General features: G+C 43.1%; 1 protein-coding gene across 4 annotated transcripts in view; it reads left to right on the top strand.

Annotated features, from left to right (window-relative positions):
- LOC119169137 (lachesin-like) overlaps positions 1 to 13,026 on the top strand; it is a 157,691-nt gene that overhangs the window by 96,031 nt on the left and 48,634 nt on the right. For 3 of the 4 annotated variants that reach the window (XM_075893930.1, XM_075893936.1, XM_075893928.1), the window contains exons 3-4: positions 6,938 to 7,145; positions 8,663 to 8,818. In XM_075893930.1, the coding sequence (XP_075750045.1) occupies positions 6,938 to 7,145; positions 8,663 to 8,818 (364 nt within the window). Of the gene's footprint in view, positions 1 to 6,937; positions 7,146 to 8,662; positions 8,819 to 13,026 lie in introns of those variants that run through there. The other variant, XM_075893927.1, reaches the window with a different exon arrangement.

Below are 13,026 nucleotides of genomic sequence, written 5' to 3'. Positions count from 1 at the left end.
CCATAGGAAAACTAAGGAATAAAGGATATTTATGAGTTCACACTACGCCTGCATGCAGAACCGCACTTGAATCGAATAACTGTTGTGCGTTCCTGGTGGAAACAGCCAAAGCCCACATAAAAATAAGTAGAAAAGGGGAGGTAACCAGGTAGAAGCTATTCGCAGACATTTTGAGGTGTGCTTATATCAGGAATGGCCGAGTACAGCTTGTCACAGTAAGGGGTTGGAAAGTGAAAATAGGATGAGTGTGAGCTTTGCGGCTCAAGGACGTGTACAGTAAAAAAAAAAGTGAGGAAGGAGAGTTATGGTCATGCAAAAATACATCATCAAAACAAACGGAATGGCTATAGGAAAGAATGCTCTGCTCGAAAATATTACGTGCCTTCCCCGCAACTAACATTAAAAAAAAAAGGTTTCACCGATTTTTTTATAGTTATAGCTTGATGCTCTTTCTGTGGATCCTAAAGGCCCCAGACAATTAAAGTAGTCGGCACTAAAGCCGGAAGAACGTGTCTTTGCTGATATTTCTTAATACCTCATGATACACTGAAGGCATAGGCACAAGCAGTAGCTTACACTAAGAAATCTGTTGCTGGCTTTGTCAATCATCTTTGTGTTCTACTCTGTATCTGTAAGTAGAAGTACCATTGTTCTAATGTCTTGTCCACGTTTTCTGAAAACCATCGCTGCGAAAGTGGACGTCTGCGTTTAATGAGCTCAGGTATTATGGAACCAGTATTTTTAGAAAACGGCGTATAGTTTGAGTGCTCCACGGAAATAAATAAAAAACAATGCTAGACGTTGAAAAACGAAAATAATCTCGAGTCACACTTTTTGTCGAGGAGCTCGTTTGCGTGTAGCGCGACCTCCTGCTCGCTTAAATTGCAACAACACTGTTACGTGTTAGTTAAATTCATACGCTGATAGCACTACGATACGGACTACCTGTCGGTGAGTGCTGTAGTGATGTGTAAATTATTCATTGCCATGCGTAGAATAATATTCGGTGTGTGGAGATCAGACCAATGAAAACTACCAATATGCCGGAACCAAAGCAGAACTATGAGGTAACGCATGTTCTATTCAGTCATTCGGGGATCGAAGCAATCTCGAATAGTACAATAACCAGAGGACATGCACCATTACGCTATAAGAAATGACAAGGTAGCAGCAGAGTAAATAGAAAAGTAAAGAAAAAGTCTGTAATAATTATGATTAGGTCGAATAGTCTAGCCTGTGTATAAAGTCTATCGCAATAGAAGAAAATGCAGATAAGGGTGATTGCAGCTGCAGATAGATCTGACATGGTACATAGCGCCGACAATATCCTCTCACCAGGGCGTCACGAATGAATGAAAGCAAGTATGAAACCTATCTCGCTACACGGGCAAGCTTATACGTACAGGTAATATAATAGAATGGCGTTTTTGAAAGCGCAGATGGCGAGCGAAAAGTCTCAAGATTCCAACTTGTGACAAAAGCACACGCGTGTAGAAGACAGCTGCGTATATAAGAAATGGCTTGTAGGCTGTGTCGGGCATATGAACGTTACTATCATCATCATCACGGGATGGAGTGACAGATAGCAAATATTTGAAACGTCAGTATGACGTCACAAGTTTCGGTGCGATGTCATGTGACGTAACGCCGCGCAATGTTGTAGAGCGGTCTTTTTGCGGTGAACAAATTCGGAGAGTGCGTGACCTCAACGATAGTAAATAAAGGCGGCTCTTTGTCATTGGATGCGTGAAGCCCTGCTCTGTTTTGCATTTAGCACAGGTTGCGGTTACGTACACCGACGGGGGTGTTCAAATGTTCCACCAAAATAAGCTGTTGTTGTCCCGTAACAGTTCTCGTTGCAAAAAAATACTTGCGTTCGCATGATTTTCTGTTCTTAATCATTTTTTCTTCGCAACCGATGTGATCAGTATTGTCGCAACCCAATTCGTTCTTCGGAATCGCATCTGTTCTTGGTACTCTGTGGTAATCATCGTTTCGTAGAGTTGGCGCTAGCCGAAACTTTACGAAATGCTTAAAAAAAAAACGACACCAGTAGAGCAAATACAAAATAAAAAAGAAAACACTCTCAGTTATTACCGAAAGTCAGCAGTACGTCAGTTGCGGAAATTTATTTGCGTTAAATTTCCATAACAACTTCTTTCAAGCCACGTGCTGTTGACATCGGACCTCGGACGTGAGTGGACCACCGCCCGCATGAGCGCAGTTTGAGGGCCAAGAAAAGTAATAAACCGAGTATACAGGCGTTGTTCGCAGATGCAGTGCGAAATGTGCGGCACGCGCCACACAAACGTGTTGAGCAATCGCTTTCCTTGGCCTAGAAACGGTGCTGCGTATAGGACATGCAGGATAAAAGACCAACAATGAAAGAAGAAAAATAGCGTGTGAAAATTTCGTGGACCCTCAGTTAAAATGTAGAAAATAAAAAAAAAGTGACGTAGCACGAGATGTATGCTACTTGTCTAGCGGGCATGCACGACGTTGTTATTCAGTGACATGCACAGCTGACAGTCGCTCCTGACCATCACGTACCATTCAAAGTACAATAGAGTACACAGAGACTTTTTTTTGCGTTTCGAGCGTGTGTACATGTAAGGAACGAAAGTAGTTCTTGGAAGACAGAGTCAAAAGTAATTTCAATGGCGCAATAGATTCACGTTCCCTGACACTGCCAGATGCGTTTTTTCCCTTTTTTTATCATGCTAGTGCATTTCGGTCGAAAGTTATAAGCAATGCTTTTAGATGAAACGGGGATGACCTCGAAGAATAACGTCCGTCTACGTTGTATATCAGAAATAGTGGCAGTATGTTGTTTATTCACTACTATGGCAGCCTTTCACTTTGAGCATGCATCGGTCAAACCGGTAGCGACTGCTTGGCGGATATGGTGCTTTTTCTGCTTGAAAGGACGTCAGAGGGCCCATTCACATCAGCAGTAGACCTAGTTAGACGAAGGCCGAAGGCATCAATGCTACTGTAAGAGATGTTGCAGTCAATGAATTTATGAAACAGTTGGTCTGAGCATGTCCTGAATTTAGCAATGACACTTATATACGCTTTTTTTCTTATAGTATCTTTTAAGGGAAAGAAATGTCTGTGATAATAGTGAGAGCAGAGAAGATTCAAGAGCAGGCCAAATTGATTTGGACTAACAGACAAGAAAGCCCAGTAAAAGGTATGGGAACTGCAAATAACGTCATCTGTACTTGTCTTTGCTTTCTTGTGTGTTAGTTCTGCTGTGTCTAGCAAAACAAAACAAGCTCTTAGTATTCCTCTTATTTCGTAAGTTCAGCATACAGCCCCTCAACAAAATAAAAAAAATAGATGCAAAACAGCGCAAACTTTTCAACAGAAAAAGAAGAAAACACAGACTAGTGATTTTTTTTATTTCTCGTTTTTATCCCGTGAAAAACCTGGGTTTTTATATTTCATAATTTTATTTCTAAGCACCATGGTGGTGTCTCGAGAATCGTATTTGCAGTGAATTACCCGATGAAAAAACTGATTTGTCAGTAATTTTTATATAGGAACAGTACTTTGAGGCGCCATACGCACGCAATATAATTAGAATAGGTGCGAATAGCCGTCTTTTATGTGTTAAAAGAGTGCTAGGCTCGGGTAGGGCCGTAAAATTGAATAACTTGGCGGTGAGAACACAGAGTTGTTATATGTCGATGGCTTTCTTCAGTGTGTGTTTCCCACCGTCGTAATAGCGGGCATGTCACACGGCGCTCGAGGTTTTAGTTGTGTAAATGCCTTGGATGTACTTTTGCGTAACTCGGATAATTTGACAACACTGGCAAAGAGTATACAAAGTTGGTCAGTCCGCAGCTTGGACCCACGAAGCAAATACGAAAACGCTTGAGTAACGATGAAAGTTAAAATTGTGCATATCCAACGTACAGTGGCAATTGATAATATTTCAAGCACGAATGAGAAGGTTGATATGTCACTTTAAAATCAACACGTTTCGAGGCGGACGTAAATTATGCCATACATCACTTCCATGTCATGAATATCATTTTTGCGCCTGACATTTGCGTTCGTCGTCCATACACGCCACGTGATACCCAATTTGGTATACTTGAAGCTATCGAAAGGGCCACGAGCATGCTTTGAGCGTAGCAAGTAGTCATGTGTTACATGACATGCATGTCATGATTATCATGCTTGGACATGTCAGTTACCTTCGTCGTCCGTTCGTGTCACGTAATACCAAATTCGGTATATGTGAAGCTAATGGAATGGCCGCGAATGCATCGTGAATGTGGCATGTAGTCATAGCGTACATGACATGCATGCTATGATTTCTGCGTTAGGGTCCGTCACTTATGTTCGCCATGCAGTCATGTCATACCATACTAGTTTTGTAATGTCATATGAATGAAACCACCCCAAGAGCAGAAAGACCATGAAGTGTAAATCAAGACATTCATGACATATATCTTATATGATTTTTATGTTATAATTAGTCACCTTTTCGTCATACAGTTATGTTATGTCATACCATTTTTAGTATGGCTACCAAGATAAAAACGGCCAGGAGAGCTGAATGTCACAGACAGACGGACAGACAGACGGACAGACAGACAGACGGGCAGACAGACGGACAGACAGACAGACAGACAGACAGACAGACAGACAGACGGACAGGCGGACGGACGGACGGACGGACAGACAAACGGACGGACAAACGGACGGACGGACGGACGGATGGATAAACGGACGGACAAACGGACAGACGGACGAACGGACGGACGGATACGGTCGAAGTCGCCGAAGTTCGCTAAGAAATGCTTCGCATTTAGAACAAGTGGCTGTCCCAGTCACCCGCAAGCTGCAGCTCATATTCAGAAGATATGCAGAGCACGCAGCTCAAGTATCAAAACTAATGTCGCAGTGATACACGTGTGGTAATTTTTGACATATGTGGGCCATCACTTTCGGACAGTTATGACTTTACACATGAATATAGCTACAATGCGCGTTAAAATATTGATAGAAATATTGTTCTCGTGCCACGCATGATGTTACGCCAGATGAGGTTGTTGAATGTACGAATGATAAACTAATAAATGGCCAAATACGTCTCTAAATCAGTCCAGGAGGATATTTCATTCATTTTCTAACCGCGGGTACTAGGGAGACGTCAGGGCCATGCTCACTTGTTAAGACGTGCGTTTGACTTTCGACTCTGGTTGATATCGCTGATGTGTCACAATATCAGTTTGTCTCGATAAAATAATAATAGTAGTCGTTGAGGCTTTATGTTACGAAACCACGATATGGTTATGGGGGACGCCCTAGTGGAGGAATATAAAAGATTTGATCATTTGATGTTACTTAACGCACACATAAACCTAAGTACACAGACCTGTAATATGCCGCCACCATCGAAATGCGGCGGCCATGGCTTAGACTCGGACTTCTGACCTTAGGGTCAGCTATCGAGACTGTGACTACTATATTACCGTGCGGGGTTTATCTTTAGAAAAGACGCAGAGTTTGTATCGAAGCAGACGCAAGGACAAGCGGAGATTTTCGTGGTGGGAACTGGATTCCCCCAAAAATAGACGTGAGCAGCATATCGCAAAGAGGTCATGCCCGTGATTGTTCACAGAACCTGTTACGAGAGTTTTCATCATTGTTTTCTTCGTCGAAACGCTCGAGAACAACGTGAAGAACCTTTAGGATGGAGTTGGAAGTACCACGCTTGCGCAGCCAGCACCACCTACAGAATAATATCGTGATAAACCTAATGGGAAATCATTGAACAGAGAATGTCGCCGGAGCCACTGGATTGACAAGCGGACCTGTATTAATCGAGGCAGCAACGAAGATAATTCCACTCTTCGAAACATGGGCGCTGGCGTAATTTATTCTTTAAGCGTTTTTCATCACTTCAAGCACTCACTTTTTTTACGAACGTATATGACTATAGTTTCCCCTAAACATGATGTGATACGCAGGATTTGAGAAGTAAGCTTGGCAATGTAGGAAAAAAATGGTTAGCCAGCCTATAGACAGCCGGTTCGCTACCCTGCGCATAGTAGGGGGATGACGGAGACGAAAAAGAGAGTAGAGAGAAAAGAGTCTGTAGAGCTGGAGGTTGCGCGCGATGTCTGTGCCGGTGGGCGTGGCTTAGCCACCACGCATGCGCAGCTTGTCCAAACGGCGCAGTATCTTGTCGCGATGCTTGTTTCTGCTTTCTTTTAAGTCTGAGTGAAACTTCGTAAATAGTTTACTCGACGTCTGTGTGGCTGGTTCTGCTATACGTTTATCAGCGTGTATATCCCAATCATCGCCCAGCACTTGGAGTTGCATGTCAGGCGAAAAGTCAACATCTCCAGCTATTGATTGAAATGTTTTTCCCGTTTTCTATCTTATTTTATCTCTTTTTGAACCCATGGGTTTGAACTACACCGAAACGCTATGCATATCGTCTCCATCGGTAGCTTTGCGTGACACTCTTCAACGCAGAGCGCGTGCTGTGCTCGGTGATTGCTAGGCAACGGCGCTAGGAGCTTTCTGCAACACCACTACCTTCCTCACGGTATGACTAACAGCTTCGCTGTCAAAAATGTGGCGCAACTGCCCATTCTGCTGAGTACGGGAGATGGTCGCTATCTTGGCATTTTATACTGTTCGATTTTGCGCTTAAATGGAGTAATTGATCTTCAACTGCTAAAACCAGATACGAAACCATAGTATTACCAAAACAAAGTGTGTCATCGCTACAAGCGAGATTCAGAGCATGTTGCTCCCTCCCAAGTCAGCATTTATCTGACAGATGTGAATTTGTGCTCATTGTAATTTTTATGTGCAACCATAAGGCGCTCTCATTAATCGAGTCCATGACTGTGTTAATGATACACGATGTAGGCGCAGAGCTGGTACTACATCTATTTGGATGATGTAGGTCGCCTGGATGTTCGTGGAGAAGTTTACCTTGCTGACTCTGGCCAAGAGCGTGATCACGCACAACTCCCGCTTCAAGGTGACGCACAACGGTCATCGCACCTGGCACCTTCACATCCACGACGTGCAAGAACGTGATCGCGGAGCCTACATGTGCCAGATCAACACGTCACCCATGAAGTCTCAGATCGGATACCTCAACGTGGTCGGTAAGTTCGCTTTTCGAAGAAGTTCAGTGCTGAAGTGTGACTCCCGACATCTTATATCAATTTGATACTTAATTTTAATGATGAGAGAGAAACGTGCAAGGAAAAATGCAAATAATGCTGGTTAGCCATATGTGCGCTCGTCTACTATTGCACACAAGCTCAAAACGCTTGTGTTGAGCTTCATGACGCTCAACACAAGCTTAAGGGACCGAAAAAAAAGGGCCCCGTATCTGCATGTAATCTGCAAATGTCGTCGAAAGACGATAGTCTTGCGTGTGGAGAGAGTGAACAACTTATTTGATGTTCTGCGCAAGAAAATCGGTGAGTGTTATTCTGGAGGCGCTGCGTTAGAGTGCCTTGAGCGTGCAGCGGAGGCGAACGAGCACATCAAGTCACGTCACACGTGAGACATGAGCGCCATCTGGCAGTGTTCTTGGAAAACGAAGCGTGTGGCTCTGAGACGGGTGTGCGCGCCCGTCCCAGAGCTGATAAGGTGTAGAACACTAGGCGACGGGTAGGTGCCACCACCATCACGTCTTACCAAAGCGGTGGAACACTCATCTTTTCGTGCCAGCGTTGGATGGTCAGTGCAGTGTGATAAGCACTACGGTCCTTAAAATTACTTATGTATGCCTTTTCTAGTAAAAGATGCACATGCAGAATATATACGTGCTGTTATGGTGTCCCAGACTTGCGCAGTAATTGCTTATCAATTGACAATTGCATATGTATGAACGCTAAACCTTGAGCAACATTGGTGGGCACTGCAGATGTGGTCGGCCGTTTCAAGTACCCGGTGTCGTTAGGAGAGGACAGACAGACAGACAGACAGACAGACAGACAGACAGACAGACAGACAGACAGACAGACAGACAGACAGACAGACAGACAGACAGACAGACAGACAGACAGACAGACAGACAGAGAGACCAACATTTTTGCGTCAAAGGTCCCCAAGAAAGACTATCGTCTTTAAAAAACAGAACTAGAGAAGTGCCGCACTATCTGATAGCGCGTATTGACAGCACAGTTAGGGTACTGAATACTGGATGGTGCCCGACCTTCAGGCTCTGCATTGCTGGCCTCATATCGCAGTTGCAAAGGCTGATCTCTCTTTGTCATTCCTATATTATGGTCATAGGTGTTTGTATGTATGTATGTATGTACGTATGTATGTATGTATGTATGTATGTATGTATGTATGTATGTATGTATGTATGTATGTATGTATGTATGTATGTATGTATGTATGTATGTATGTATGTATGTATGTATGTATGTATGTATGTATGTATGTATGTATGTATGTATGTATGTATGTATGTATGTATGTATGTATGTATGTATGTATGTATGTATGTATGTATGTATGTATGTATGTATGTATGTATGTATGTATGTATGTATGTATGTATGTATGTATGTATGTATGTATGTATGTATGTAGACTCTTCTGTGTTCATTTTCCTACGCCAGAATGTCCCTTTGTCCTCATTTCTTATTTTCTTTTTCCGCAGTGCCACCCAAGATTGACGAGGAGAACACCAGCTCAGACACCGAAGTCCGAGAGGGGGGTGAAGCCGCGCTCAAGTGCGTTGCCAAGGGAACGCCAGAACCGGAAATCACGTGGAGAAGAGAAGACGACCAGGAAATCGCGTTCGGCCGCGAGAAAGGTCAGTAGCCCTCGCCATGATTTGAAAGGGCCGGCCACGCTGCTACTTGCACGACGGGTGGCCAACCATTTCGGGCCACTTCGATGTCGCTTGAGAATGCTGTGTTAGATTCTTGTAGAAACTAAATGGTGAAGTTACTGACCGTCCTTATACTTGATCATGATTCAACGGTAATCGGATATCGCAGAGGAATGTAGGGTGTGCAGGCACGAACCCAAGAGAAAGGCAACAAGAGAACACAAACACCGAGTACAGGCAGGGAGTTCGCGCTATGGAAGAAAAGATAGAAAGCATACCTGCGCATGCCCATACATCGGTACGTTTCGCCATCAATGACACAACACTGTCACCTGTAAATCGGGCACCTGTGCTGATACTCGTGATTGATAACTATTGCAAATGAGTTCTGCGGTAACCCGCAAGGTGGCGAAAGCTTTTCTTTCTGAGAAAATGGCACAGATTTACTTGTGGCTCCCGGCTACAAAGGGGTGGTTGTCTTATTTCCGTTTCTTGAGAGATAACTATGAAAGAGTTTCAGTTCTTCTCAATGCAAGATAGTTGTAGGCTGGCTGCCAGTAATGTTGTTATTCCACGCCTCGACCTACGCGTTTCCTCATTCATTAGTCATCGTAAAGCTGCGCACGCAGAAAACATTATTTTCAAAAAGAGCTGTAAACGAGAACAGAAGAAGAATAGACAGCCCGTACATCCGTTCTTATCGCACACGTTAGATACAGTAAAGTTGCACAATGGGCTATTCTGTGTCGTTACAGCTACCAATAGGCTATAAAAAAGACATACGATGCCAAGCAGTGAAAAAAGAAAAGCAGGTTGCAAATAAAAAAAAACGGACAAACATTCGTTGCACCAATATATTTACAGAATGCCTTACTGTCACAGTTTATGAGGTTTCTTTTAGCACCAGTCGCTTCTTCGAAGAACAAGTAGATCTTCGCATTAATCGGAGAATATACATAACTCAGTGATCCTTCTGTATGCGGGCGATCATGGACCGTTTATTGCTCTCTCATCGTAGAGTACATCGTACTCTGAGTCGTCGAACATTTCTCCTAAACACAGATCTTCAATTTATTAGCAACAGCTGTTTTGATTGGACGGCTTTCCGCTCTCCCATAGTAGAGTACCAAGTATACCCTAACTCGTAAAAAACTTTTTTCCAAACACATGAATGGTAGTTTCACGAGGCTTACTCTCTAATATTTCTCACACTGTCGCGAATGCAAATGCACGCCTAAATTCGGTGAGTATGCGGTTTTATACAGACCAGAATAAAGAAAAGCTTTTTATGTTTTATATGCTTGGCAAGTCAAGATTAGTGATCGTGCACGCCTGATTACTGTGCGTTAAGAATAAATGAAATGCTATCTGGAACGATATGAGCTACCAAGAAACTTGCATTACCCAAAATGGTTTGAAAGCCCTAGACTTTTTTAGCATGGATACAAAGTCTGGCATTCTGTGCGTATGCCGTGTTAGGATAGTGCAAATAAAATGGTGCTGGGGCAAGGAGCATTACATCATGCGGCAAATGTTTGGTGAATTTAGGATCTTCTCAGTTCTAGACCAGTGTATATAACAATTTAGAATGAACGAAAAAGTCATTACTACCAGTGATGTGGTCGGGTGGCTTCAGCCATCACTCCGGGGTGGTTGGCAGAAACACACCGCGTTTTAAGTGCGGAACACTTTAGCAGCCCGGCCTGTGCTTGTGTTCTTTCTATTTTTTTCACCTATTGTTTTTTTTGCTCTTTCTTCTACTTTCTATTTCTCGTTTTCTCTCTTTTTGCTATTTCTAAACGTGGTTTTTTCCTGCTTCACGCCAAGCAACCACAGCATGAGAAAAAAAAACAGAAAGCCAGGAAGAAATTGAAAGAAGAGGAAAAAAGTGAAATTAATTTAGACTAAAAATAGAAATAGTAAACAATAGATTAAAAGGGTGTAAGTAATAAATAGAATTAAAAGGACAAATAACTCGGAAAACATGAAAGGATGAGAAAACCGAAGAAAAACAAGGAAGGCTGTCCAGCTCCGCACTTAGTTCAAGCTTTGGAGCCTTGGTGCCAAGTTTTCTTAACTTTTTTGTTCGTGCTTCAGATGCTGTGCGCTTGATTGCCTGTGAGAGCGAACGCGTGGTATAACCTGTCTGATGTCTCATCGTAGGCTTCAGGGAGCTATGAAAGGGCCAGTTTACACCTACTTGAAAACTGAACTTGCTGTGCAAGTTGAAGGAAGAAAAAACGAGAACGGAGACAGGAAGGAGCGCTCTTTCCTGTCTCCCTTCTCGTTTTCCTTCAGCTTGCGCAGCAAATCGAGTTTTAAAGTATGAACCAACCAGTCTGCAGAGAAGTATGGCTCACACCTACTGTTTTGTTATACTGTTGTAGCAGCAGATAGAGAACAGTATTTTTTCGCACCACACTTCCGCTCATGCATCCGTATCAATCGAAATACACACGCACACACACAGAACTCAATGATGGTCCAGGCACTGCTTTTTCCAATGATATTTTCATAGTTATCTGCCGTAATTTTTATTACCTCGCTTTGTTTCATGGCATAGCGCAATAGTTTTCTTTAGAAACGAAACAGGAATCAATGGACCAGATGCATTGGCTTAATGAACACTTTGTGTCAGACCAAGGACGAATCGCGTTAATAAAACATAAAACTCTGCAGATCCCACGTACTTTGCGAATCAAAGTTATGCTAAGCGCGTCGAGAGAAGGTGACTGTGTTGTAATTTTCTTATTGAGCAACACGGTATCAAATGACGCTAACACGTGTAAAAATGTTGTACGCATAGATTTGTTAAAGAGTCGCGTTCTTACCTTTGCGTAACGATTATAACAGACACATGGGTATTAGCAACGCCAGAAGCGGTAAGCTGATATGTAAGCTTGTGTGACCCTGGACACATGCAGCTAAATGAGCATCAGTGAATGGTGCTTCGCTACAATTGTCGTTAACGCGACGTGACGGCTGTATGATAGTAGTACGTATGTACTGTATATAATACTAGGTAGCCAGCATTGCAACTACTATTGACGTTTCACGAACATTACGGTCTACTTAAAAATCAGTTCCGAGACCTGGCATGGCTCTGTGGTACAATTCTTGATGGTCACGCAGAATGCTTTGGTTCGATTCCTGCTGGGACGATCATATCTATTCTATGCGTTCTTTCAGTCAACGCTGTCGATGCCGGCTTTTAGGAGTGAAGCTCCTTAGGGTTGATAGAATTGGCGTCCATCACGCCCCACAAAACCCGAACCGAAACTGAACACCTGCACAAAACAACTAAAAAACGTGTAAACAACCGACTGTATGTGTAATCAACTGCATGAAAGCACAATACATTATTACCCAATTCGTCCGTCTGTCTGTCCGTGCATCCATCCTCTTGTCCGTGCGTCCGTCCTTAACAGTAGTAGACGACTTCAACGTGGACATCATGGACGTTAAGACCTATAGCGCTATAGCGTCGCCCACCTGTCGTCATTCACTTCGTGGAAATGCACTGATTTTTGTTAAAGCTCGCGAATGAAAATCACCAATGTCTGTTAGCGTGTTTGCTTGGTTGATATAAAGTGCCAATCACCTTCCATGCATTGCGCTTAACAATAGATGATCTTAATTAGGTTCTTCGTTTCTTGGGAAAGCTTGCCAGTGTCCTGTCTAACTACCCTGCCTCCAACTTCCACTGCACAGTCTGTAATGATACTCGTCAGATTATCATTCATTGTATCTACGCTAAGGTTGGTTTCCTCACTAAGAGCCGAGTACCTGTTCTGCAGCGACACTCTGAATTCCTGTACTTTCCCTCTCAATGCTAGCCTAATTAGAGGAACCTAATCAAGAAGCGTCAAATCATGAAAGTGTTAAGTACAACAGACAAAATAGAACTGGCAGAGCTTTCGAAGTTGATTAATAGACGTAAAGTATGCGATGTAAGAAGGTATAACATGGAGAGAATTGAACACGCTCTGAAAAACGGAGGAAGCGTCAAAGCAGTGAAGAGGAAACTTGGGATAGGCAAAAGTCGTATGTATGCACTAAGGGATAAAGAAGGCAAAATAAATACCAATATGGATAAGATAGTTAAAATAGCGGAGGAGTTTTGCAGAGATCTGTATAGTAGCCGAGACAACCACGACCTTAATACTATAAGAACTAGCAGTAACCCAGAT

This window comes from Rhipicephalus microplus, chromosome 1 (assembly GCF_043290135.1).
Source record: "Rhipicephalus microplus isolate Deutch F79 chromosome 1, USDA_Rmic, whole genome shotgun sequence".
NCBI lineage: Eukaryota > Metazoa > Arthropoda > Arachnida > Ixodida > Ixodidae > Rhipicephalus > Rhipicephalus microplus.
This window is presented reverse-complemented; position numbering and strand designations above follow the sequence as displayed.